At 30.6% G+C, this 27,427-nt stretch overlaps 1 protein-coding gene across 1 annotated transcript in view; it reads left to right on the forward strand.

The window, feature by feature from the left end:
- The first annotated feature begins 2,474 nt into the window (after positions 1-2,474).
- The window catches only part of LOC136970892 (glutamate receptor ionotropic, delta-2-like), a 35,495-nt gene continuing 10,542 nt past the window's right edge, over positions 2,475-27,427 (forward strand). Inside the window, exons 1-5 of the mRNA XM_067265395.1 lie at positions 2,475-2,862; positions 17,578-17,621; positions 19,566-19,663; positions 20,147-20,210; positions 26,021-26,179. Of these exons, the coding sequence (XP_067121496.1) occupies positions 2,475-2,862; positions 17,578-17,621; positions 19,566-19,663; positions 20,147-20,210; positions 26,021-26,179 (753 nt within the window). The remainder of the gene's footprint in view (positions 2,863-17,577; positions 17,622-19,565; positions 19,664-20,146; positions 20,211-26,020; positions 26,180-27,427) is intronic.

The raw sequence follows: 27,427 nt of genomic DNA on the forward strand, positions 1-27,427 counted from the left end.
CCACGGTCAATCTCTCAACAATAGTGAGGTAAAGATTTGAAGTGAGTGGGCTTGAAATACCTGAATACCTTTGGGACCGGCCATGGAATAAATCGGCTCTAATTCATATTTTCATTTAGAGTTTGGCGGTAGCATTTTCCGTTTCCGCATGTTTTGTTGAAATCGTCCAGTAGGTGGGTGATTAATATACAGTGTGTCCCAAAAATATAGATAAGTTTAACTTTGAGCAATAGTTCAAATCACAAGTTGATGAAAATTGTTTTAATATGAAATACAACTACCATTGTGCTTAAAGATTTCAAAAATGCAATTAATTAAGTATTGACTTTATTGAATTGTGAAAAATTTTTCGATTCATTTTAAATTAGCCCTCAATGAATTTTTTATTAAGCTCAGAAATTGTCGTAATACGCTTGTTATTAGCAATAATTTTTCGACCAAAAATGATCCATCAGTTTTTAATCGAATTTATGTCCGGGCGTCTTGCTGGTCACTTCATAAGTTGAATAATGTTAATATAATCTTCGAGCCACTTAGTTGTTGAATGCGAACAATGAATACTGCCATTGTACTGTTGCAAAATGCAATCAGATCCTCCAATTTTTTCTCCAATAATAAATTCTTTTTTAAGACTTCTTAATAACTTTTCGATGTCTGTCTACCAGTTATAATCACTAAATTTGATAAACCATTAAATCCAAAGCAGCCCACACCATAACAGAACCAATTCCCTGTTGCCTGCTTTCCTAATATCGTGCCAATAATAAGCTCATTCATCTGGCCCATCCAAATTAATTTTTTTTCCTCACAGAAATGAACTAAGAGCCATTGGTCATTCTACAACGGGATATTCAGCCCACATTTTTGCCAGTTTGTGTTGTTTTGTTTGCAGTGGTTTTTTCATCAAGGCAGCAAATTTCATATGTAGAGTTGTTGAAATTCTTCGATGAACAATAGGTTTTGATATTCTTAATCCACTTTTATACAAAATTTGACAAACTGATTTATCCTGTTGTAATGCAACGGACAAAATTCGATTATCATTCTTTTAAGATATGATTTTGGGTCTTCTTAACAGATGTTTAGATGGTTTTGGTAATGATTCATCAAAAATTTTATAAATTCCTGGAGTAGATCTGTTAACTAAAACAGCAATTTCCTTGACACTACAGTCTTCTCTTTATTTCCATATTTTTACAATTTCTTTCATACTAAACGCATGTGGCAGACTTGTAAAATATAGCGAAACGGCTATTTTCTACCAGTAATGTATTACAGATTATTATAATATACAAAAATTCTACATAGGTGGGCTGAATATTTTGAAGTAATATTAAACGATGGAGTAGAATCTATAGAGGGTCAAACGGAAACAAAAATAGACGAAGAAACCTCAGAGGTAAATTCTGAGGAAGGAGGAGGAGAATGTGAAAATGGGGGATGTAAATATCCAAGACCAATCGAATTGAGATGGGCAATAACAACTCTAAAAAACAACAAGGCTCCTGGGGGAGGATGAAATAGTATCAAAAATGATAAAAGCAGGTGATGTGAAATTGGAACTAGAAATAGGCAAGCTGGTTAAGAAAATCTGGAAAAGTGAACGGTTTCCACAAGGTTGGAATAGAGGAATAATATGCCCAATCCACAAAGAAAAAGACAAACTAGATTGTGGTAGCTACCGAGGAATAACTTTATTGAATGTAGTTTATAAATTTTTCAAAAATATTGGCAAAGAGGTTAGCAGTATACATGGAAAATATAGTAAGAGATTATCAGTGCAGTTTTCGTAATAACAGATAAACTATAGATCAAATCTCCACAATAAGGTTAATTCTAGAGAAATGCTACGAGTTGGTGCATATTGGTGATACAGCAAGTTTTTATCGACTTTAAAAAAGCTTACGATAGTATTAGAAGAGTATCCAGGAATTGGGAATATCTCAAAAACTTATAAATATAACAAAGTTAACTTTAGAGAAGACGGAAGTCCTCTTGACATATATCCAGGGATATATGTCAAGAGCATTTCCAATAAAGAAAGGACTCAAACAGAGAGATGCGCTTTCTACAGTTTTATTTAACTGAATTTCTGTTGGGTGATAGAATTTTTGTATAAATTAAAAGACACAGTCGTTTCTATAAATTATATAGACGATCGCCATTTTATTTTCTTTCTTGTTCTAGAACAAACTGTTGACGACTGGACCTTTCTTTTGAGGCTACTTAGCCGTCCAGTTAAAAAGTTCCTTAAAAAACAGAAATAATCCAATTAAAATTTCTAAAATTTCTAACTGGACGGCTAAATAGCCTCAAAAGAAAGGTGTAGTCGTCAACAGTTTGTTCTAGAACAAGAAAGAAAATAAAATGGCGATCGTCTATATAATTTATAGAAACGACTGTTTCTTTTAATTTTTACAAAAGTTTTATTTAATTTAGTATTAGAAGTGGTAATGAAAAAAGTATATTAGGAAATGGATGTAGATGCAGGAGAAACGATTTTTAAGAAACATTTACACTGCTTAGCATTTGCAGATGTAGTTATATTGGGAAGATCTAAAGAGGTAATCGAAGAGGCATTTAAAATAATGGATGAAATAGCAATAGATAAAGGCCTAACAGTTAATGATAAAAAAGCAAAATATATCAACTTAATTAGAAAAGATTGTCAGGGGCCAAGTGGACAAATTCTATATATAAAGGACCATAAACTTGAACAGGTGAATAAATTCCAATACTTAGGAACTCATATGACAGAAAAGAACGAAATCGATGAAGAAATTAAGGCAAGAGTGACGGCAGCAAATGGAAGCTATTATACTTTAAGACGAATTCTAACATCTAAAGAAATATCAAGATACAGTAAGATTAGAATATATAAAACTATTATAAGACCAGTAATCATGTATGGCTCAGAGGCTCGGACATTGACAAGTAAACATGGAGAACAGTTGAGACGATTTGAGAAGAAGATTTTGAGAAGAATATATGGGCTAGTATAAGAGAGCGTGGAGAATAAGTACTAATAAAGAATTTGAAGATTTATATGAAAATTCTGATATTGTGACTAGGGTTTCTCAAACTGGATTCCGGGATCCAGGGATCCCGAGAACCTGGTTGTTTTTTTAACCCGGGAAATATCCCGGAAAATTTTTCTTATCCTGGGAAATCCCGCAAATTTCTTAAAAATTCACATTTTTCTTATTTTACGTTAAGGTTGAGGAAATTTTGCAAATAGAAAGTATAATTAACTCATGAACTGTCAGAATACATTTGTATTTATTAATTTTAAACCTACTTATTAGTTTTTTTTTTTTAATTTTTGCTCGTTATGGCACGTCACAAATGGTCAATAATCAATACGTAGCTTATTTGTGGCAGGACTCTCAAAATTCTTTACCAGTAATATCTGGAATAATTGTGCTTATGCTGTCTTAATTCATAACCATGCCCAGTAGCTTCAATGACTGCGTAACGCCAAGTTGTGCAAATTGGGTAAGGATACAAACAAGTACGACGTCAGCGAGTATAAAGTTTTTCTTCATAATTTGATTATTAAAGACAAACGAACTGCCGAATTATTGGGCTATGATGTTTCTATTAAAGTAGTCGAGGTAGACAAATCAAGAATACTAGGGAACAAAAGCAGTACTACAATCTCAAAAACGAACTAGAAATCTTTCAAGATACAGGTGAAAAACACATAATATTTGTCTTTTCTTAAATGCATTAAACACGATTCCAATCACATCAATTGAATCGGAAAAGGCATTCTCGGTAGCAAGACTTTTCATTACTAAAATAAGAATTAGATTGAGTGATCGGAGTATTGACCATCTTTGCTTTTTAAAATCTTATAAAAATTTACAATATTTTGTATTATACTTTATTTAAAAAACCAAAAATTACCTTCTAAGTTAGAAGTTTGATCTAAATTCAGTTTTTTAAATTTTCAACTCAATTCAAAGTCATTTTTTCTTGTTGTAGGCATACTTGCAAGCATACTCAGAACGAAAGACTGGGCAGAAAGCGAACGACGTAATGTACTATGCCACGCAACTCGGCATTAATATAGCTACATAAAAAATAATGACGTGAAAGGGTATCTTTTGAAACAGAATGAGTCATTGGATTCTTCTGCAGAGTTTTAACAGGCAACACCTCCATTGATGTCAATTACAATTTTATAAAAACTTTTTGCTCTCTATTATTTCTGGATACTTGGACATAGCCCTAGTTATATAACAAATATATAATTAACTTACGATTGTTCACATGAAACAATACATCATCAATATTACCAAGACAATATCATCGAGGTTACCAGAAAATTATGTCATTATATAGCATTAAACAATAGCCGAAAAAAATTACAACTGGCAGTAATCGCTAAAAATTGCTTATTGTTCTATTGTATATTTTAAAATTAAAACAGAAAAATATTTTATTGGAATCTTTGGATCTTTTTTATAAAAATTATCAATTGAAAGATTAATTATCAGTATGGAAGTATATGTAGTTCTTTAGTAATGACTTAAATATATTTTATTGTTAATGTTAAAAGCATTTAAATACTTTTTGATTTACGAATATCTTCCTTAAATTCTTTACATTTAAATACGCTTATATCATTTTGATTTCATTTATTTTAATTAAATAATTTGTTATTTTTTATTCCTAAACTATTACGTATTAATTTTATAATTTAATTTAGAAACAAATTAAAGTATAAATTATAAATTAATATAGAAACAAACCCTTCATAGGAAGACTTCAAAATGAACGTCTACAAGAATACAAAAATGATGAAACCAAAACTTGTTTGCTACTTGAAGAGAGTAAAATGGCAAAATGAATAAAATATTATTTTAAAAGAACTTTTTATTATACATTTGAAAATATGAAGAATAATATGAATATGACAGCTAAAATATCTCAAACCAGCCAAAAGTCACATGAGAAAATCGAAATAAAATAAAATTATACTTTTATGTTTCGAATTATTATTGTGTTCAAATACATTCGCATTTCATCACTCTCAAACAACAATAAAATTATAAAGTATTATTTCTGTGCTTGTTTTTATTTTCGGCAAAGATTCTACATTAAATTTAAACATTTACTATTTAAGTTAAATTAATTAAAATCAGAAATGGTGACTAAAACCGTTATTTTGTGAAACACTTTTCATTTGGCAGTTTTTTTTTTTTTAATTCCTCAAAGGAAATTTTCAATTCTTATCTCTTATCGTACCTAGAGTACATATTATAGATTTTGCCGTATTATTTTAATATATGATAATCAATTAAATTACCATGATTAATTTATATTTAAATTTTTACTAATTACTTATTTTTACTCAACGGAAATTTTTAAAGGATAAAAAAACATCATTGCACGAAATACGATAAAACATTTTGGAAAAACCAACATTTACAGAAACACATGCGGATTCTCGCGGGTGAGAAGCCGTTTAAATGCAAATTCTGCCAAAGAAGCTATTCGGATAGGAGTCTACAAGTGCTGGTATCTTCACATGAAATAAAAGAAAGAAAGAAGCTATTCGGATAAGACCCATTTAACACGGCACCTGAAAGTGCATTCAGATGAAAGTCCATTCAAGTGCAATTACAAATTGCAGAGACACTATTTATAATAAACTTAGCAGTGTAATTAGCATCTTAAGATAATTGCTAATAATATAGAGTTCTAACTACGAGTTTAAATTATTAAGAGAATAATCTTTTCGCAATTATTTTTTCAATTGATATTGCTGTTTATAAAGACGAGATAGGCCTACATTTTCCACGTGCTGTTATTTTCTAATTTGCTTTTAGCGTTGTATAATATAAACACCAGAAACGTGTTATTTATTGTTAACGGTGTTATTAAATTACTTCATGTTATTTTGTTAAGATTCTGTTTTCTTTTTAGGATTAAATTCAGACTACAGTCAAAAAGACTTTCAAAAAACAATTGTACGTCTGTCCGTAATTGCTAATATCAATAATTAGATCTAAGCAAGTTACTCTGCCACACCTGTATATTGGCTGTATTTTTATAAAATAATTTTTTATACTTAACCGGAGACATAACGAAAGCTCTCCGTTGCCTTCGTCAGTTTTCAATACCTACAAATCAATTGAAAAATAATGGCGAGAATGGAAAAAATCAGTGAAAAAGTTCACAAAGTTCATTCAAATGTTGTACTTTTACTATTTTAATTAAACTTCCATTTATTAGAAATAATTTTACAACACATGTTGTTCAAATCCACGAAATGAAACGTTTTAAATACAATACAAAAATTACAAAACAAAAAAATAAAACTTCAAAATATACTGTTTTTAAGTTTAATACGCGTGTTTACATTATATTGAATATTTTTCCTAACAAATGCAACAACGCAATCATTTTCATCCATTTTTGTTTTTCTGTTTCCTTCATAGAAAATATCATTTTAAATCCTTATTATTGTGATGCTTATTAATATGATTATTTAAATTAGCTTTAAAACGGAACTTTTGTAAGTAATAATTATATGAGAATAGCTACTTTCTGGTGTGTAAACGAAGATGTCGAATTAGATTATGTTTTAGTGTAAAATTTCGCTTTCAATGGTCACAAGTGAAAGGCTTCTCCCCTGTGTGAGTTCTGAGATGATACACAAGAGTCTGTTTTCGTGTAAAACTTCGGTTGCAATGAACACAAGTAAATGGTTTCTCTCCGGTATGAATCCTGACGTGGTCACTTAAATGGCCGGAATGATTGAACTTACAGTAACAATATTGGCAAGATAAGAGCCCTTCGCCGGTGTGAATCATTTGATGATATTTTAAACTGTACTTCGAAGTGATTTCTTTCTTGCAGCTGCCACATTGATATTTCCCATTCCTCGTGTCATTACCAGAGAAATCTGAAAATTATAAATAGAAATATCAAAACTCGATTTATTATTTCAATCCAATATATATAAATGTAAACTCAAGGTGCACTACTTTGTCAAGTATTGTCTTAAAACTTGTGTTTGCTGATAGAAAAGTAATTGCATTTTTCTCACGAGTTTTCTTTAAACTAAAATTCACGGGTCACACCATGTAAACGAACTGCTTCCCAGCGTTTACAGTTATTATTAACGAGCATACATACAATCAAAAATTATATAAATTATACATATAAATATATTGTTCCGGAGACAATCAATAGAAAGAATGTTTTGCAAAAATTTTCCAATAATAATTTTAAAGTATCTTCATTCAATTTCCTCTTTTCTTTCATTTGCACGAAATGCGTTGTCATCTGAGTCATTTTCTCGTATCATTTCTTGCCACTGCTTCAATTTAATATTCCGTAAACAGAAGCCGAATGCATTCTTCGACTCGCCTTGTGTTTTCCAGAAAACAATTTGTCATTTATTACACAGCTGTGCCTTGTAATGGTTGATAGTGAATCTGCAAATAAAAAACTCTGTATGTTATAAAATACGATAATGACGTCAAACGTTATTTTCTGAATGAAATTAAATATGTCAAAATTCATCTAATAATTTTAGAAATTCTTCGACATTTCACAGTTTCACCCTCGATAATCTGAAAAAATAAACGAATTCCAATCAATTTTTATAATTAAGAACATGTATTTATAGGTTTGAATTAAATGGATAAATTACCACACTGAAAGTAGTTCATCTGCTGTTTAGAAACAAGTAGATCAAGTATTAATGTTTTAGGAAGAAGCTACTTCCCTTCCATTTACACGTTTTACAGCTTTCATTGCAGATCGAAATAATTCTTGAAAAATGTGTATTTAACCCCTTTTTTCCTACTTTTTAAATTTAATTATTAATTTTAATGTAATTGAACATAAAAACAAAAAAAAATTAAAGAAATGTGTTAATTTTGAAGAAAAAGCTTCAAAGTACAATTTCCTTTGTCTGGCCTTCCCCTGAAATCTGACACCTATGAGTCATTGTTTACACAGCTGGATGACCTTGAGAACAGCTGGTGTCAGCTTTCCCCGGGATATTCTCATGAATCTCTCAGAAGGAGAAGGATAAAAAGTAGCGTGAATACTAGATGGCGGTATATTTCTAAATATTTTTTTTAAATTACGATTTTAATTGAAATTCCCAACCCCACCCGACTTAATTAAACGTATATATAATGAAATATATTAATTAAAAAAATAAAAAACTATTGGATGTTGTTTTTGACATCAGAAAATAGCTTTAAATAACTTTACCAAAGTAAAATCGGTGCACTAGAACTTTAGAAGGATGAATGAAATTCCATAAAAAAATAATTAAACGTTTATCGCGCATCATTAAAAGGTTAATTAAAATCGCAATAATATTTTTTTGCGCAGGTAAAAATTTTTCAGAAAATTTGGAGACTCAGAAGACATCCGAAAATTCAAAAAAAATTATTTTTTTTCCCAGGGCCCAAATACCCGTTTTCTTTGTAACGCTATGTAACGTGCTCGAACGGTTTGTGCCCAAAGGTCAGAAAAAGTTAAAAATAAATAATAATATCTCAAAATGGAATAAACAAAATTCGTCATGGCAACTTCTATTAATATAAAAGGCATTGATGCTATTCGATTTTTGTGTTAGCAGGTAGATATCTTGGCGATAGAATAGGGTTCGTGTCTTATCTCAGGTGAGGTCAGATTTAATGAAAATTTTAAAATTCTTACTGACAATTATATTATTTTTAGAAACTGAACTCAATCCTCGAAATTTAGAATTTATTTTTTTGTAATAAAATTACTCAGCTCGTTTCTGAATTCTGTTTTTATATTTTTCAATGTTTTAATTCTTATCATCTTGGAATATTTAATAATTTTAATCACTATTTGTACAGAATTAACGTGCTGTTTTAAATGACTGAAGATGTAGCATATGTTCTTTTAGATATGTTTACAATTTTCGGTGCACCAAGTATTCAACAAACCGATAAAGGCAAAGAATTAGCTAATAATGTCATAAAAGAAATGTGTAGTGTGTGGCCTGAGTTAAAAATGGGGCATGGAAAACTCAGGCACTCAAAGTCAGGATTCAGTAGAAAGATGTAATCAAGACATAGAAAATATGCTTAGTTCTTGGTTGGAAACTAACAAGACTAACAAATTGTCAGAAAGGATTACATTTTGTAGAACTGATAAAAAAATTAACTGGTATAAACTGCAGTTCCTATGAGGCCATGTTTGAAACAAAGTTAAACGTTGGACTAAAGAATTTTATACCTAGCGAATCGTTGGGTTAGATCTTCCTCCTTATTAACGTTGACCAAGGTTAATAAGGAGAAAGATCTAGAAACTCTGTTTAAAACTAATGACGAAGTAAGCCAAAGTTGCGCAAACTCTGAAGGATCAGGTACTGTCCTAGAAAACATTATAAAAGATTATTTGATAATGCCATCCTCACAGCAATATAACTGATGAAATTCAAAGATCATTATTGTCTTCACGTGAAAAAGATCTAACCATGATGATTTCAAAAAACTAGGATGTCATTAATATTAAAGAGTCAGTGAATAAGAAAGAAATTATTTAAACAGTTAATCCAAAAATACAAGAAAAAATAAATTTGTTAAACATGAGAAATGGCTTTCTCTAATTTTAAAAAGCATGCAGAAGAAATGATATATACTTTGAATTTCAAATACCCAGCAGCTAGTGTTCATGATACAGTACAGATTCGTGGACCAGGTGTAGATCTTGTTCGCAATGATGGCAAAACAATTTTCGGTGTCGTTGTTGCGGTTGAGGATAAAAACCTTTACAAACTGGGTATCAAATATATCATATTATACATATGATATTTCAGAAGCCAATTTAGTGTTTTTAAAGAGAACTTTATTCCTGTTGCACCCTAGTTACCTGTGCGAAAATGACATAAATTTCTGGAGGCCAAGGTTATAGTCGATGCTGCTGCAAAATTGGTTGCAAATTTAATAGATGAAAATACTACAATAAAAAAACTTTAGGTAATTCTAAATGTCATCATACGGGCACTATAAATAATGCGCTATTAATTACTTAATCCACAACATATATATATTTACTATTTCTATTAATACAATTTGCACCTAAACCACTTTACTGTAATTTGAATGAAATGAGATGATGAATATATACTTTCTTCCAACGTGATTTGTTTATCGAGATGTATAAACACTACTTCGTCTTTCTTTACTTGAATTAAACTTGTAATTAAACATACTTACATATACAATTACTGGAATTTACATCAAATGGGTTTTGTTTATTTTAAATAGTTAACATCGATAGAATGATTTCTAGAAATGTGTAGAAAAATCATATACACAAATAGAAATCTGTAGAAATAGCTAGAAGTAATTATACAGTTAGATATAATATTCTATAGAAATGAGAAAATAAAAGATTTTGAAAGCGAAACAATCTGTGTGAAATCACTTGCTTTTTGCTATATGTAGGAGCGAAGAATTTGCACTCTTCGGTAAGATTAACAGAAAATAGCAGCACGCAAATGACTTTAAATATTAAGCATAATGTACCTGGAAACAGAAAAAGACCCGTTTTGGATCTAGAAAAGAAAATTAATAACCAGTAAATTAACGATTTTCGAGTCCACAAGATATTTAAACCGAGGCCACAAGGACACTACGTTCTTTACCATGGCATCCCGCGAGACCAGGCCCCTCGCTTGGGTGTTTCCCGCAAGGTTACTTCTTTCTCGTTTGCCGATATATCATCCAAAATTTATAGACCTTTGTGGGGAAAAAGTTCGGAAATTCCGACCTGCATTCACCGGACATCTTTTCCAGTTCGAGAACTTGACATAAGATGCAGTGTCCGGTCAACGATAAGAAACTATCTTCATCATTAGACTCTCCTCTGCTACTTTTGAATAGTGTTTCTCTAACGGGGCCCACCAGTGGCCGAGCGGACTTCGTCCCCGCACTTTGAGTGGACTAGTCCCTGAACATTGGGAATTCGTTCTTGGGCATAGTTGCCAGATCTGAAGGTTAAAAAGTAGCGTGGTTGTGCTCCAAAAGTAGCGGATTTGGACTGTTTGTAGCCCAAACAATAAAAATGAATTATTTTGCAACTATGCAGTTTTACTAATGAAATAAGTTTGTAATATATATGGACATTCGGTGTATCTGCATCAATTTTCTCTAAATCAAAGCGAGTCATTCGCAGGCGCGGCGATTCATTTTTTGAACTTAGAAACATAGTGACTGCTACTTTTGTTTTCAGTTTTAAGGCCTCTCTGTTTACACTGTATCAAGAACTGTTGTATCTGTTAGACTAGTTTAGAGACTGTCGGAGAGATTAGTAAAAACTAGTTAGACTCGCGTAACTGGTTATACAACAAAGAATACACAAAGATTACACTGTCTTGACTCACGGAAGGTCAGCGCCAGAAAGGGGAGTGTGAAAGGACGTCACTGTCCCCGAGGGGTCAACAGTGTCACCAACCTTTTATTACGTAACGAAAGAATGTTTATAAATCGCGACACATTTCGTTGTACGTAACGATGACGTACAACATTTGACAATAATTTCGATCGTTGATTCCAACAGTATCAAAATTTAATAACTTTTGGATCACGTATTGGGAGAGAAAATCGGCAATTCCAACAGGATTATGCTGCCATTCATGCATCAGTCAACTAAAAATTGGTTTTCTGAAAAAAATTAATGTAATTGATTGGCCTTCACAGAGTCCTGATATGAATCAAAAGAAATGTTAACAATAAAAGTGTTAAGAGAAAGCGACGTGCAATATTTACAGGCGCAGATGCGTTTTTGCGGGAAATCGAACATATTTTCAGAGTCATCGAAAAATTCTCTAATATCTCTGGAAACAGGGAAACCTAATTCTTGCATTCTGTGAAAAAAGGTGAGATTGGCTATAATGTAGTAATCTTAATCTTCGTTACTTTTGCCCGAGCAACACTGGGCCTATTCACTACATTTAGTAGATGTTTCCTTTTTTTTAGGTATCTCTTTCTTCTGTTTGCTGGATTCGGGAGCAGTAGGGACCCACGTTCTAACATAACCTAAATAAAAGTAAAATGTTTACATATAATCCAGCAAACGAAAGAAAGGAATACCTAAAAAAAAAGGAAACGTCTACTAAAAATGTAGAGAAATCGTTAAATTAGAGAAAGGAACGTTTTAAAACAGAAGTAGAATCAAGAAGTCAAGCGGGAAAAAACAAGAAAACGAAGTAAAAGTACAGATAAATTTGTGAGTAGCATATTTTCGTTTAAAAAAAAGAATTAAAAATAGGCGCATATTGATAGATATATGAGAGGGGGAAAAAAAATAAAATTAGCAGTGTTAGTGGCAATGGTGTTTCCTATTCGACCAGAATTTTTACGTGTGTGTTCTGGCATAAAAACGTAAAACAAACTGAACTGAAAGCTGATTTCTGATTCAGTTTTCTGCCACACAATTTTACGCATATGTGTTCTTGGCCTTACTGTTTTGCTTTATTTGTTGTTTGTTTGAAGATACTTGAAAAAGGCTTATTTGGCCACAACGTGTTTTTGATAAATAAAAAAATAATAATAAGTACAAAATAATTTATTATTCATCTATTTAAAATTGTATTACAGAAAAAATCTCATCAGTTTCCTCATCTTCCTTTTCAGATGATTCTTTGTGATATATTGACGAATTAAATGTGAGCGTTTTTGCTGATGGTATGAAGTTATAACAGCACATATTTCTGTCTTCAAACATCATTTTAACCCGGAGAATTGAAGAAAGAAGTTCTAGTTCCATTCTGTTTCGGAGTTTTGTTTTTGTTGCAGTTAGTCTTGAAAACAGTCTTTCAACAGTAGCATTGCTAATTGGCAAACTGAACATAGTCAATGCAAATTGAGACAATCCTTTCAAAATAAAATCACCAGCCGAATTTTTAATAGTTATAGCTTTGCACCAGAAATCTGTTCCATCTGTCGGTATGCCATCAGGAAAAACATTTTCCCAGTTGATCGTTAGCAGAGAACGCCACTGATTTTCTATTTCACCAATCTGAGATCTCTCAGATATTTCTAATGGTAGAGAAGAAAATGGTGGGCGTGTGTGAGACAAGCACATCTTAGGAGAAAAGTTACGAATCTTCAGAAGAATCTCCATATTTCTTGGAATACGATTTAATAGTTCCTTACATGCTCTTATTAAGAATTGGAAACAACACTGTTGTATGTAATGCCCTTGTTCTGGAGAAATCTTTCCCAAAGCTAAGTCTCCACTAATAAATTGAAAAATTCATAACCGAAATCAGAATTTTCGTATGAAACGTAATCCTCTTCTTCAACGTTGTTTAAGATACTTTCAACATTTGCATAAGATGGGGAAGAAATTCTTCTCAACAACGATATAACAAAGTCGCGTAAATCTTCTAATACACCGCAGCTATCAGCCATTTCCTTTTGGAAAAGTAAATTTATTTTTTCAAACTCACTCAGTACCGGCTCCATGAATATTAAATACAATTTGTTCACAGCATCAGAATACATAGCAGATAGTTCTCTTGCATAATATCTGTCACAGTTGAAAGAAACCATTATAAAATGCAATTGTAAAGTATCCCATTGATGTAGGATTCTCTTTACGCAGTTGATTTTTGCTAGCCATCGTGTAGGAGAGAGGAAGAATTTTCAGGAGTTTCTTGCCATCATTTATCAATTTGTATAGCTTCATATAAGAATCACAGCGCAAAGCAGATCTGTGAAACCAGTTATATGTTTCTTGACCATGATCAAGCATTCTTGACAGCATACTTTTCCACTGACTTCTTATTACAATCAGTGACCTCCCATCTGATTCTCCGTTTTTTCTATCCAGGATGTTTACATTTTCGAAAAAACGAATTACATTAATTTTTACAATCCCCTTAAAAATGCGCGGCTTCATATATATATATATATATACTAGCAGGTAGGCCCGGCGTTGCTCGGGCAAAAGTAACGATAGCGAAGATTAAGATTATTACGTTATAGTCACAAAAGAAAAAGAGTAATTTCATCAACAAACTAAGTATTTCTAAAGAAAGGTCGAATTTGAAAATCGAATGTTCTAATATTGTTCGATTTTCACGACGTGTTCTGATTATATCGTTCGATTTTCATCGAATGTTCTAAAGAAGAAAAGTCGAGAAAAACCGAACTAATCTGTTTAAATTTGAAAATCGAATATATTCTAACATATTACTCTTTTTCTTTTTTTTCCACCAGCGCCCGTAAATCTTGCATGTCGCTTTCTCTCGTTCTCCATTGTTGTTTAACACTTCCATTGTTACTTAACAATTTGGTACCCTGTGTACCGAATTTCAACTTTTAACTCCTAACCGTTTTAGAGAAAATTAAGATTATTACGTTATAATCAACCTTACCCTTTTTCACAGAATGCAAGAATTGGGTCCTCCCTGTTTCCAGACTAATCACAGATTTTTTAGATGGGTCTAAAAATATGTTCGATTTCCCGGAAAAGCAAAAAACTGCATCTGCGTCTTACACATCGCTTTCTCTTAACACTTCCATTGTTGATATTTCCGTTGTTGACACTTCCATTGTTGATGAAAGTGTTAAGCCTTAATCCTGTCCCTCTCCTCCGTGGGGAGGAATTTCGAAAAATCCCTTCTTAGTGTGCGTCCTCGTGACGTACCCTAACTGTGTACCAAATTTCAACTTTCAACTCCTAACTGTTTGGGCTCTGCACTGATTATTATTATTATTATTATTATTATTATTATTATCAACTCGTCTCTTTATATATATATATATATATATATATATATATATACACACTCACTTTAGAGAATTGTGCCAGACAGAATAAAAATAAACATAATTTAAATAATTAAAATTGATTATTTTTCTTTACAAACGTTATCTGTCGTAAGCATGAAAGTAACAAAATATGCAGGAAATATCGCGTGTCAGCATTAACTGTTTGTAGCACTAATGGATAGACTTTCTACTATATAAATTAGATTTTAACGATCGTTTTCTGTTTCTATTATTTGAAATTATTTTTAGTATTGATTTTGTTTTCAATTTTATAAAATGTAAAATAATGAAAAAGTCTTCTGTACAGTTTTAATCTTTAAAAGTGAAGTGGTTTATTTTCGTGATTACTTTAGGAGTTGCTAATAAAAAATCTTTTAGATTTGTTTTCACTATCACGAGATCTATATGTGCTCTTATACAGCTATTATTAATATAGTCTCACAATACGTTAAGCAGACTTTACGAAATCGAAACTGCAAACATTCTAGTTGCAATATCTCTTATAATTTAGTCGTTTCTGCTTATATAGTGCACATTTAGGTATAAATAAATGAATTTCACATTTTTTCAAGTTTATTTGTTTGTGAGCACGTTTCCATTCTTTATCCGTAGCAATGGTAAGTAAATGAGAAAGGCTTTTAAAATATTTCTGATATATTATTTAAGATATTAATTATACTATATTAGTTATTATCATTTTTATTTTTTGAATCTGCAGTTTACTTCTAACTTGTTGCTTATATTAAATTTTACGTTAGTCCGTTTTTCGACAGTTTTATGTTGTTCAATTTAGGACAGTAAAGTAGCAAAGTTAAAATTCTTTCATACTTTACTTATTGTACTTAAATTGTATGGAGGTTCATTTGTTACAATTACACGAAAATAAATACTATGTTTAATTAAAGATGTATGTTAAAATAAAATTCTCATTTTTAAAAATATATTTTATAAACACGTTTCACGAATTTCTGAACTAATTTTGATTTAAATTTTCGAAAAAGTTTTGATTTTATTTATGCATTGATAGCCTTATGAATTATTCTGAAAAAAATTGTTTATAAACTGCAACAAATACTGTAATTACAAATTTCAAATATCTATTGAAAAGTCTTAATATATCAGAAAATAAAAAACTAATTAGAGTATAAAAGCTATGCACTCATCCGCATATATGAGCAACATTTTAAAATACTAAGATACTAAGATTAAATTTTACGATGTATTTGAAACTATGCATTCGGGCATTAAAATAATTGATATAAATAATTAAATTTAAGGTGCTGTACATTCAACAAATAAGATACAGTTATAAATACAGAGAACTTTTCTTTTTATAAAGAAAACGTAGACATTTCCAAAAGATTTTTGTCTCTGACAGCACCCGCCCTTTAGCAGCTATATCAAAAAGTACAATCGAGGAAGACGATTTCGCCTGGTTTGATATAATTGAAGTGTAATCAATGACAGAACCTGTTGTTTTTACTGTTTCGAAGTATTTGGATAAATGTTTTACATTTTTTGGAACTTGATGTACGGTACATGAACATGTTAGCTGTCATATTAAAAGTATGTGATGAGTAGAATTAGATATAGACACTGATATTTTTTAGTTAATGTGCATTTATTTATATGTTAATAAAACACTGGTAGAAAGCGCGAATTAACAAAAGCTCTAAATAAGGCACACGAGCCTTATTCGGTTCATTAAATTTTTGTATGTGTTTTGTTATTGTATGCTTCATGAACACATGAACATTCTGTAATATACGATGATGTATATATTAATAATAATAATAATAATAATAATCATTTGGAAGTTGCTAGAAGAAAGGTTCTAAGTATAATCCTGGGTAAGATGCAAAGATCCTAATGCAAAGATCAATAAATGTGTTGTGCGACTGTTTTGATAAGCAGAAAAATCTATTGTCCCGGTTTGATATTTTCGAAAAGCTCCATCTAATGTACAATGTAAACAAGAAAGGCAGTAGACTTGGTTTTCATGAACAACAAAGTTAGTATGCCAGAAATGTAGGAAAAAAGTGTATCTTGTTGCACCTGAACACGGTTAAAACGTGTCTATTTTCTTCTATGGAAAGGGCCTGACTCAAGTAATACCGCCAAAAGCCTATTTTTAAAGAGAAAAGATTGAATACTGAATGAAAGGATAATCTTCTACCTGGAAGAGAGGTTGAGATTACTTAGAAAAGATGAATTACCATAGCAATTTTCTTCAAATAGATTTATCATTTTGAAAAATTGAAAGGTTGAAAGTTGAATTTTGCAGAACCCGTGGTTGATCTTTTATCTGGAGCTAGTGTTAAACAAACAAAAAAGTTGGTTGTTATTTATGTAGGGCAAATCGAATTGCTGACATGAGACTCTGTGTACAGTGTTCAAGTAATGTTCATGAACTGTGCGTTGGACTTACAGATTAAAAAATATTCAGTTTTATTTCACCAGAATGTAATGTTTAATCTATTTCTTGTATTTTATTGCCTTTAAATACATTTATTGTAATTAAAATAGATCTTAGTTTTTAGCTTACTTTATTTCTTTACACAGAGTTATTATTTGACATTAACTACTAATGGGCTTTATTTGGAACCCTCTGTTCCAGTTAAGGTCCATTACATATCTTCCCCAAAACGTATTATTACAAAAAATATAAAACGTGTTAAAACATAAAGTAGACTTTATTTGGAAAATGAACCTTATTGTTTATTTAATAATATATATGTATTTATAGTTTTTATTTATACATAAATTATTATTTTTTCTTTATCAGAGGAAGAAAGGGAATCTTACATTTGGAAGATAGCTGGACTTAAGGTAAAAAAATAATGTTTATTACTTATATTGTAATATAAATTGTTTATATTTACGCAGTAAATTAGATTTCGATTTTTGAAACATTTTTTGACATGATCTTGGGTAAAAAAAACATTGATATGGATGCATATCCGAACCGATATCCTAATCAGAGAAGAGAGCAGGATAAGGCGTTGACCCCTTATTAGTGCTGTCAGTAAATTAATATTATCATGTACAGTACGCATTCCACATTTTCATTTTAATGTGTACTGTACATCTCTTAATACATAAGATTTGTTATTGTTAAAGTCATGTTATTGATATCGTATGATAAACATACTACTGTATGTACTATATACGTGATCACATTATTATTATTTTCTTTTATTATAAATTTAATAAATACAACAGGTTCTAAATTAACCTAATAATGGATTTGTTATCATAACAAACCTAAAGCCGAATTCTAAAATCTAAAGGTGTATGAAAAAATATTCAGACTTTAATAAATTTCACTTACTATTATATTTTCTTAAAAAACGATACAAATCTTATCGTGAAATAATCAAAATAATAATTAATTATTATGCCTTTGTGTTTTCTATCGTTATTTAAAATTTATCTTGTATACTATACTTTTAGTTCACAAGTGAACTAAATAAAAAATATTATTTTTTATCTGTAAGACTAAATATCTGCATTCGTAATTCCAGTATAATAAGTCCTGTTAATTGATGAAAAATTACTAGTATATAAGATAAATTTTAAATAATCAAAATAATAGTTGTTAACCTATATTTCATGTGATCGCAAAGTAGCTTTGAAATATTTTTTCCAGTCATTCAAAATTTTGTCGTTTAGGAAACCATTTAGGAAACCAGTTCTAATGTTTTACTTCATACTCTCCATAAATTACTTTATATAAGTCTGTAAAGAAGCTACTGCTAACTCAAAACAGAGTAATTAACAATTGATATGATGAACATTACTACAAAAGGAGGGGGGCTGAGAATGTAGAACTACATAAAAGTCTTGGTCAGATACAGCGAAAAAAATTCAAACCTTGAAGTAAAGAAGTGACCTCCCAAGTGGAACACCCAGAGAACCTATGCCCTAGTTTACACATTTAGTTTAGGTTACGATGGATATTTTTACTAGTGTTTTTAAGAGTGGGCAGGTTTGAAGATAATCGTTCGTCGGTGCAGTAGAAGGGAGTGGGGTGTATACAAACATGTTAAGTAATGCTAGGATATTTGTATCACTGTTGTTTAATATTAAATGTTGTGCATTATTTCTGTAAAAGAAAGGAGGATGATCGAAGATACTCGTTACACCAGTTGGGGTAGGTATGTGCAGCACTATTACCTAACATTACTGGTGACCGGATTCGTATTTGAAAAATATGAAAATAATGTTACGTAATGAACGGACAACCCCATTAAAAAAAGAACAGCTTTCTTGCTGCCAAGCCATTGGCTGTCAGGAGTAACTGCAGATATGTAAACTATGACTAGTTCTTTATTGGATCATTACATGTTTTTTTACAATGTAAAAATAAACATATAAAAGTAACTGAACAAAATTTGCAAAGTTACTTTGTCTAGATATGTAGAACATTACATGTTTGACATAACCCGGTCATAAATATAAGAGAAATAATCTTCTCATAAGTATCTGTTTCATATATCGACATATATCTCTAAACGTATTGTTCTTAGTAATTATTAAATATTAGACACGGATTAGTTGTTTTTCACTTACTTAATGTTAATTCGATGAAAAAATCTGTATGTTATATTCGATGTCTGTATAATAATACAATATTCGGTATATTAATTTGAAATATTTTTATCCTAGTCCAATTTAATGTTTATGATTCCCAATAAAATACTTCCTCAGAAAACGTGGATGATCACATTTCAACAGAAATTCGTTGTTTATGTTTCAGTATTTCTCTTTCAGAATCCAAAATACATGAGGATGGACGAATTTGAGAATCAGATCACGAATGGGCAGTATTTTCACGTGTTCAATGCTGTTCATCAAAAATTGGGATTCAGGTAAAAGTAAACTTTAACGTACAAGTATTTCTTAGGTTGAGCTATGAAAGTTGATAACTGCAAGCAACAGATCTTTACTGGTAAGGTAATGAGAAACTGAAATTTTCCGTTTTTCGTAAGTGGTATTTATCGTAGAGAAACGTGTAAGACGTTAGTTGGATGGAATAAGGCTATGTAATAGTAAAAAATAAGGAAATTTTCAGTTGTGTTAGGTTAAGTACATTTCGACATGTACCTATGGTATCTCGATTCCCTATTTTCATAAATATTTTACATGAATTTATCCGCAATAAAATGCTTTAATCAACTTAAAATGCCAAGATTGAAATAAGTTCTACTTCAAAAACATTAAATTACCATGTTAGAAAATAATTTTTCAATATATAAAGTTTAAATGTATAATTTATTTATCATCCTCATTAATATATATTTCGATTGAATAAAAGTAAGTTGAATTATACAAACTAAACGTCATATACTTAGGTATATTTTAGCGAAACCAGTTGACGATACATGGAATGAAATGGGAGTAAAACTTCAAAAGAAGGTAAGACAAATATAATTAAATTATCAAACGTTTTTAGCATGTTTACAGAAACCGTTACTATAAAACATAACAGTAGTCTTATCTAACGGAGAATTAGTATTCTACTAAGCAATTTAAGAAAATTTTGAAAACATTCTTTGAATAGACAGTTTACACTCGCTAATGCGGCCATTCGTTTAAGAGAAGTGTTTCAATTAGCGCGAGTGCGATTTTAATAATTTTGTGTAAAGACTGCCTATAGAAAATATGAATGACATACCATGTGATCAGTATGCCACACCATTGTATTTTCATACTGTAGCCTTAATATTTGTATATAACCTATCAAATTAACCTTAATTTTCTCTTGTATGTATCGCTAAAATCTCGGAAATTTTATTAAATTATTTGATATACGAAAGGAAATGTCATACGACAATTGATATCTTCTCTCAAAAATAATCACCGCACCAAAATATTAAATTACAAATAATAAAAAATAAATATCAATATACACGATAAAAGTATATATAAATAAAAACAAAAGATTATATATTATATATATACAGTTACCGTTTACAAATGTGTTTAAAATGTAGACAATTTTCAAGTAAAAGTTGTAACACAAGGGATATTCTAAATTAACCGATAGAAAATATAATCTGAAAGAAATTGAAAGCCTAAATGATGGGGTAAAGTAACAAAATTTGTTATCTCTAACGCGTGGTCAACTGTTAGGTATTCGCAATCACAACGAATGAAACCATGCGTATAATTGTAAAAAGTAACCCCTCAAATTATTTTACTGGTATATGTTTCATAAAACTGTGAATTTTCAACGAGGACAAGATTAGCATTACAGGTAAAAGAAAGATTAAAGAATTTATTTAAAATAAAAAATATGTTATTTAATTGTTTTAAAATTGTTTGTAAATGAGATCGATCAGCCATTACCCATATTGGCAGACAATAATAGAGACTAGAATATTGGCAAAATAAACGGATCATAATACTTGTTTTGAGTAAATAGTTTTGCCAAAACGGCAAAGTATTCCAGGACGAATAGGTAGAGATTTATTAATATTATCAGTATGTCTTCTGAAAGTAAGCTTTAAATAAAAATGTCCTTGAGATCATTATAAGAACAAACATATTTTATGGAATTATTGTAAATATAGAATTGGGAAGACGGAGGATCATGAATAAGTGAAAAACGTATGATTTCAGATTTTACATTAATCATTAGGCAAGTTTTAAAAAAAGAAAAAGAAATGAATTAGACTGAAAGACATGAAGGTCAGGGTTAATTAATTTAATATAAGGCAATACAGGCGAAGCGATATGACCCAGTTCATATAAGCTAACAAAAATAGTGTATTTAAAGTCGAACCTTGCTGAATTCCTCAAATCGAAAAGTTCAAAATTGCCGAGTTTAATTTTACATGTACGAGGGTGATAGTAATTTTTAAGCGTAGATTTTAAAGCAGGATCAATTTCGATCCTGCTTTTAAATCCATGTGATCTCTGTCTATATATACCTTGCCGGGTAAAACGTTAGTTGGCTGAATGCCATAGCAGAGGTTCTTAGTTTGTGGGCGTAGGAGTGATCTCTATGTATTGAGATAAAGAGATTGGGAATTACAGAATCAATGGCTTGGTTACATAAATTATGAAGACAGATTGCTGTCTTTCAAATTTCTGAAGGATTATTGATATAGTTTCCAAAACATTGGTGGTGGTGGAATAATGCTGTAAGCCACAGTGCAGAACTGGCATTAATTTATACAAAAGTGTTGAGTACAGTCTGCAGCAGTGGTTCTCAAACTTTTTTTGCAATGGAACCCTTTTACATTATTTGTAATATAATGGAACCCTTATTTAAAATAATACTTGTTATAATAAAAGAAAATATTTTATTTGAAACACACTTACAGTAAACTGGAATATCAAATTTTAGTGAGATGAATGCATCTGTTTTTTTGACATAAATATCCTCTGGAAATTTGGTTTTATACTTGATAACTGGATTCTCATATCTGGGGCAGCATCCAGTCTGCTTCGATACTTAGTTTTCGTGCTAGCATATCTTGACAATCCTGATTCACACCAATATGTTGTCGTAAAGGGCAAAAGTATTTTTATGGCTTGTTTGGATATTTCAGGATATTCTTCAAGTAGATTCCCCCAGAATACATCTAACGGCACTTCTTCAAATTTAGCCTTTAACTGAGTATCGGATGTAATTTCTATTAATTTCTCATAATCCACTGACAGAAATCCTGTTCGTTTTTTTGCTACTGTGAATGGATTTTGTACCCAATAATATTCTTTTTACCCCAAGTTAGGAAAATAATCGGTAAGAGATGTGGATAAGCTGTTGAGATGATCTTTAATTTCATCGAGTGTCTTTGCGCCAATTCCATTTCAGACTCTTGTAGAAATTTAGTAAGAAGTGGAAAACAGTCAAAATTACCATGCTCTACTTCTGAAATCCAGTACTGTAATATATGAGATAAAGATATATTATCTTGAGTTCGAAAAATGCGCGTTTCCTTTCTTTGTAGAGATAGGCATGTTTCATTCAACTTTGAAAAAATATCTGCTATAAATATATGTTTTGAACGCCATACATTATTTCTTAATCTGTCAGACAAATTAAATTTATGTTTAAGAAAGTAAAACTGCAGTTCTTTTATCAATTCAACTATTCTCACCAGCACATTTCCTTTGAAAACCATTTTACTTCTGTATGTAAAAGAGTCGTTTGACGGCTACTCATATCGTCGCATAAAGCTTTAAATACTGTTGATTGTAATGGCCGAGTCTTTGTAAAATTGGTAATTTGCACGACTTCGTCCAAAACTACCTTTAATGAAGCAGAAATTCTTTTTGTCACTAATGCGTATTTGTGAAGAATGCAGTGATTACTGCTGCAGTTTTTTGCAAATTTTTTTATTCTAGTTACAGCGCTAGATAATTTTCCCATCATAGCCTTTGCTCCATCAGTGCACACTGAAATGCATTTATTCCAACCAATACCATGATTTGTTATATAATTATCAACACAATCAAATATATCTTTTCCTGTGGTATGAAGATCTAAACTTTTACAGAAAAGCAAATTGTCCTCAATTGTTTTATTGAAGACATATCTACTTTGCTGGTGCCAACGAACTGTTAGCTAATCTTGTGTGACAAAGTATACAAATGGCATCTGGGGCTTCTTCAGCACTAGTACTAGTAAAGCCATATGACAACTACTGAGGATCATACTTGCGTCTTTTTGCCTGGTTGCCGTTCAGAACAAGAGGGAACACATTCCGTGTTTTTTGAACTAGTAGTTGCAGATCGTTCTTTTGGAAGTTCACCTATTTAAGTATCTTTTTTGGATGTTGTTGCTTTACTAATCCGTTTTAACCATCGATCCATTGTAGGGCTTAAAAATAGTAAAAATAATTTGTTGAGTAGAAGAAATGCTTGTGGTAACAGTAGAACAGCACAACTTTCTCCACGAGAGTTAGTGCGTAACTAACCGACAAAGCCAGCCATCACCATGTTGCCAACTGTGAATAATCTAGTCTGCCAACACTTGCTGTCAGTGGGAATTCATTGACGTCATAAGATATGATATGTCCCGAATTTTTATGATTAAATGTTGCTTTTCAATGCAGATTTATGGAACCCCTGACCTTGTTCACGGAACCCAAGGGTGCCGCGAACCCACTTTGAAAACCACTGGTGTACAGTTTAAACAAATTTTGAATCTTTCAGCATAGCAGATGAAATAGGAATAAGACGAAAGGGTTGTCATTTTTAATTAAGTAAAGCTATAATGTTGCAACAGATCCATTGTTTGCGGACAGAACTACACGTATTTTGAACAAAAATGAAATTTAATCTGAATGGATACTGCAGATACTGGTTTAAGGATAATTGTTTGTGCCTTGTTTATCTTTTCTAGAAGAAAATTCATTGAACAGGGGAATAATGTAATTTTTGAAATGTATCTGGACAAAATAAAGTTGAAAAAAATTGCCAGAACGAATTCACATTTACAAAAATATATATATATATATATATATTTCTTGATAGACTATACATACAAGATGAGAGTTAGTGACAACTTCTCTTGAAAGCTGGTTGACAAATGTAAAACCACGGGAGAAATGGGTGGCAACTGCCTCAATGGGCCGTTAATCGTTATATTAAAGTCAGTAGAATATGTCATGGAGACCAAAAGGTCATGGGAAAGTGTTGCTTTTGGTGTAAAGAACATGTAAAATGAGATGTTCTTAAGTAAAAGTTGACACTAATGAATTGACAATTATGAATTATATATATAAAAAATCGTGTTATTTTCTATCATAATCCAAGTTCCCACGTCAGCAGTTTTGGTATCTAAAGAAGTCTAGCAAATAATAATGAATTGCTGACATGCAATACTGTGAAATAAGTGAAATTCGCGTAAACAAGAAAACAGGATGTATGACATAAATAATATTTTATGGGAACAAAACAGGCATAACACTGGGGAATATACCAAATAATTTAAAGACGGTTAGCAACGAGTTGCATAAATTTTTCGGCTGTTATGCAACTTTTTTTAAAAAATAAACATTTATTTTATTAATGATAATAAATAAACAAATATTGTGTATGGCGCCACCTGCTATGAGTTAGCGCTTTAAAAACTTCTATATTTTTAAATATATAAAATAGCAACTAACTTACTTTTGAGGAGAGTGAGTAGTTTAATAAAAAGCGATAAATTTAATAAGGAATCACATCTTCATTAGGTCAGACTCCTCTAGCGATATGATACATGACACCACTTTATCTCCTACTCCTCGACCTGTGATAAAAAAAAATTTAATACCATCAAAGTTCCTTATACAGATGTTAACATTACAAATTTCGGTTTTTATCATTATCCCATTTTTACTTATTAAACCAAATGGATGCCAACGCACGTACACGCAGGCACACATATCTACGATATATTTTGACGGGTCTTATTTTACTTCCTTGGGTTTAAGAAATCTGAAAACCTGGAGATTTGCAAAGAAATCTCGGACAATCAAATTTGACACGGTTTCAATATTTTCCCTTGTTACGAAACAACGACAATAAACTAAATTGTTGAAAGAGTAAATGTAGACATTTTTAAAAATAAATTTAAAAATAAAAGTTATAAATTTTTCTGTTGTAGGGAGAAATATATACTGGTAGCAGGTATGAATGTAGCTGATAAAGTACTTTTTGACAAACTATATTAACAACATAATCAAACACTTCACAATCTTTAAGTTATAATAATAAAATTCTGAAAAAGAGCTTTTATGATTTTTCTCTCATATAATTAAATAAAAAGTTAAAATTATGTGTGCTGCCATCTATTATTAATTCGTGTTTTAAAATAATTTTTTATTCTCCATTATTATAAGAAAATTAGCAGTGGAAAAAGGAATACATTCTAACAGGAATCTATACTCTTAATTAGATTATGTTATCTTTTTCCAATTCAGTAGAAAAATAATGTATTTAAAACTAAATTTGAATGTGTACAGCATGAATTCTGAAATGTCGATTAAAACATTCATCATTTAATTTTGTACAAATTCTCAAACTTTTCGAATATACATTTGAAACATTGCATATAAATAGTTCGCAGAAGATATTAGCCACGTATCAAATTGTAGAGTTTAAAGAAAATTTAAGATTGTAAATTTGTTATTATGCATTGATAAATAATTATTTATTTTACATACTAGGCATAAACATATGGTTTATCGAATTGTATTTTACATGATTTATATATTTTCTATAAATAGGAAGCGGACATGGCTTATATTTCTTTATTTATGACGTACGATCGGTTTTCTGTGATGGATTTTTCTTCCCCGTTAATGTGCCCGTCAGTTTCGTTTATAGTAAAGGCTCCGGAGAAATTTCCGAATTGGAGTTCTATTATTAAACCTTTTACCATTCAGGTAAGTAAATGATAACTCAATGCAACAATTATTCTGTTAATTATAAGAAGCACGACTGATGCCTGAAGGTTATTGCAATGTTTTTCAACTATTTCTATAGATCAGCACTCTAATATGATATATTTTTTCTGTTGCACCTCTACGTCTTTACTAGTCAATACTGTAGACATTATTGTGAATTTTCATTTTCAGCAATACAGAAAAATACAACGAAATGACATAGAACCAAAGAGATTTTTTCATTAACTCTCTGTCTCCTGAAATGCTATCTAACTTTTTCATTACGTTTCACATTTAAAATTTTGTAAAAGTCTGAAAATATCAGATTTATCCTAACTTATCAACATGTAGAATATACACTATTAATTAAGTTTTTGCATTACATGCATAGTTTTCAAGAAAAAATCCTTTTCTAAATTTTCTGGTAACTTTGTTTATCTTTTTCAAAAATATTAGAAATGTACAGAAATATTATACATTTTATCAACCTGCATTACTTCTGCAATTAACTTTAATTCTTTTGAACCAGTTTTGCATAACATTCTTTGAATAAGCAGTCAACCTAAATATGACAGAAACATCCTTCATTCAATGCAATTGGTCTACAATTGAATGAGAATTTCGACTTTCACATGTCTAGAGCATCTTTTTTTTTAAATTTACTTTATCGATCAATGTATTTACTAATTTTTGTTAAATAAATATTATAAGTGTTTTTTCTTAAATTTATTTCTTTCCTTGACTTTTGCTATTCATAATTGTCTATTTAAAAATCAACGCAAGTAACAAGAACAATGGTAACCAAAATCACGTCTGAAAAGGTGAAAATTCTAAAACAATTTTTTGGACACTATTTAACCATATACGAATGTATCAGATGATACTTCTTACCACCCGCGTGCTACATTTTGTCCTGGGTGAACTCATAATGTGTGTGGTAATAAAAGCCTTACTACTAATGCATCTAAACAATATTATGTGATATAAATGAAAAATATAAATCTGGTTATCACGGTATTTTAATTCTTAAGCTGTAAATTTTATAGAATAATAATGAATTTTAAAAACAGAACATATGTGAGATTTTATATGTTCGTTATATATATGTTTTTTCATAGAATTTTAATAGTACTTTTACATTAATAAACAAACATCCAAATTATAGTAAAATGAGGTTTTGCTTTCGGTTTTTAATTTACTTTCAATTGGTATTTTTTCATGTTTTAATTATTGTTTACGTGAAAAAGT

This window comes from Centruroides vittatus, unplaced genomic scaffold (genome assembly GCF_030686945.1).
Source record: "Centruroides vittatus isolate TY-2023 unplaced genomic scaffold, ASM3068694v2 contig_221, whole genome shotgun sequence".
Taxonomy (NCBI): Eukaryota; Metazoa; Arthropoda; class Arachnida; order Scorpiones; family Buthidae; genus Centruroides; species Centruroides vittatus.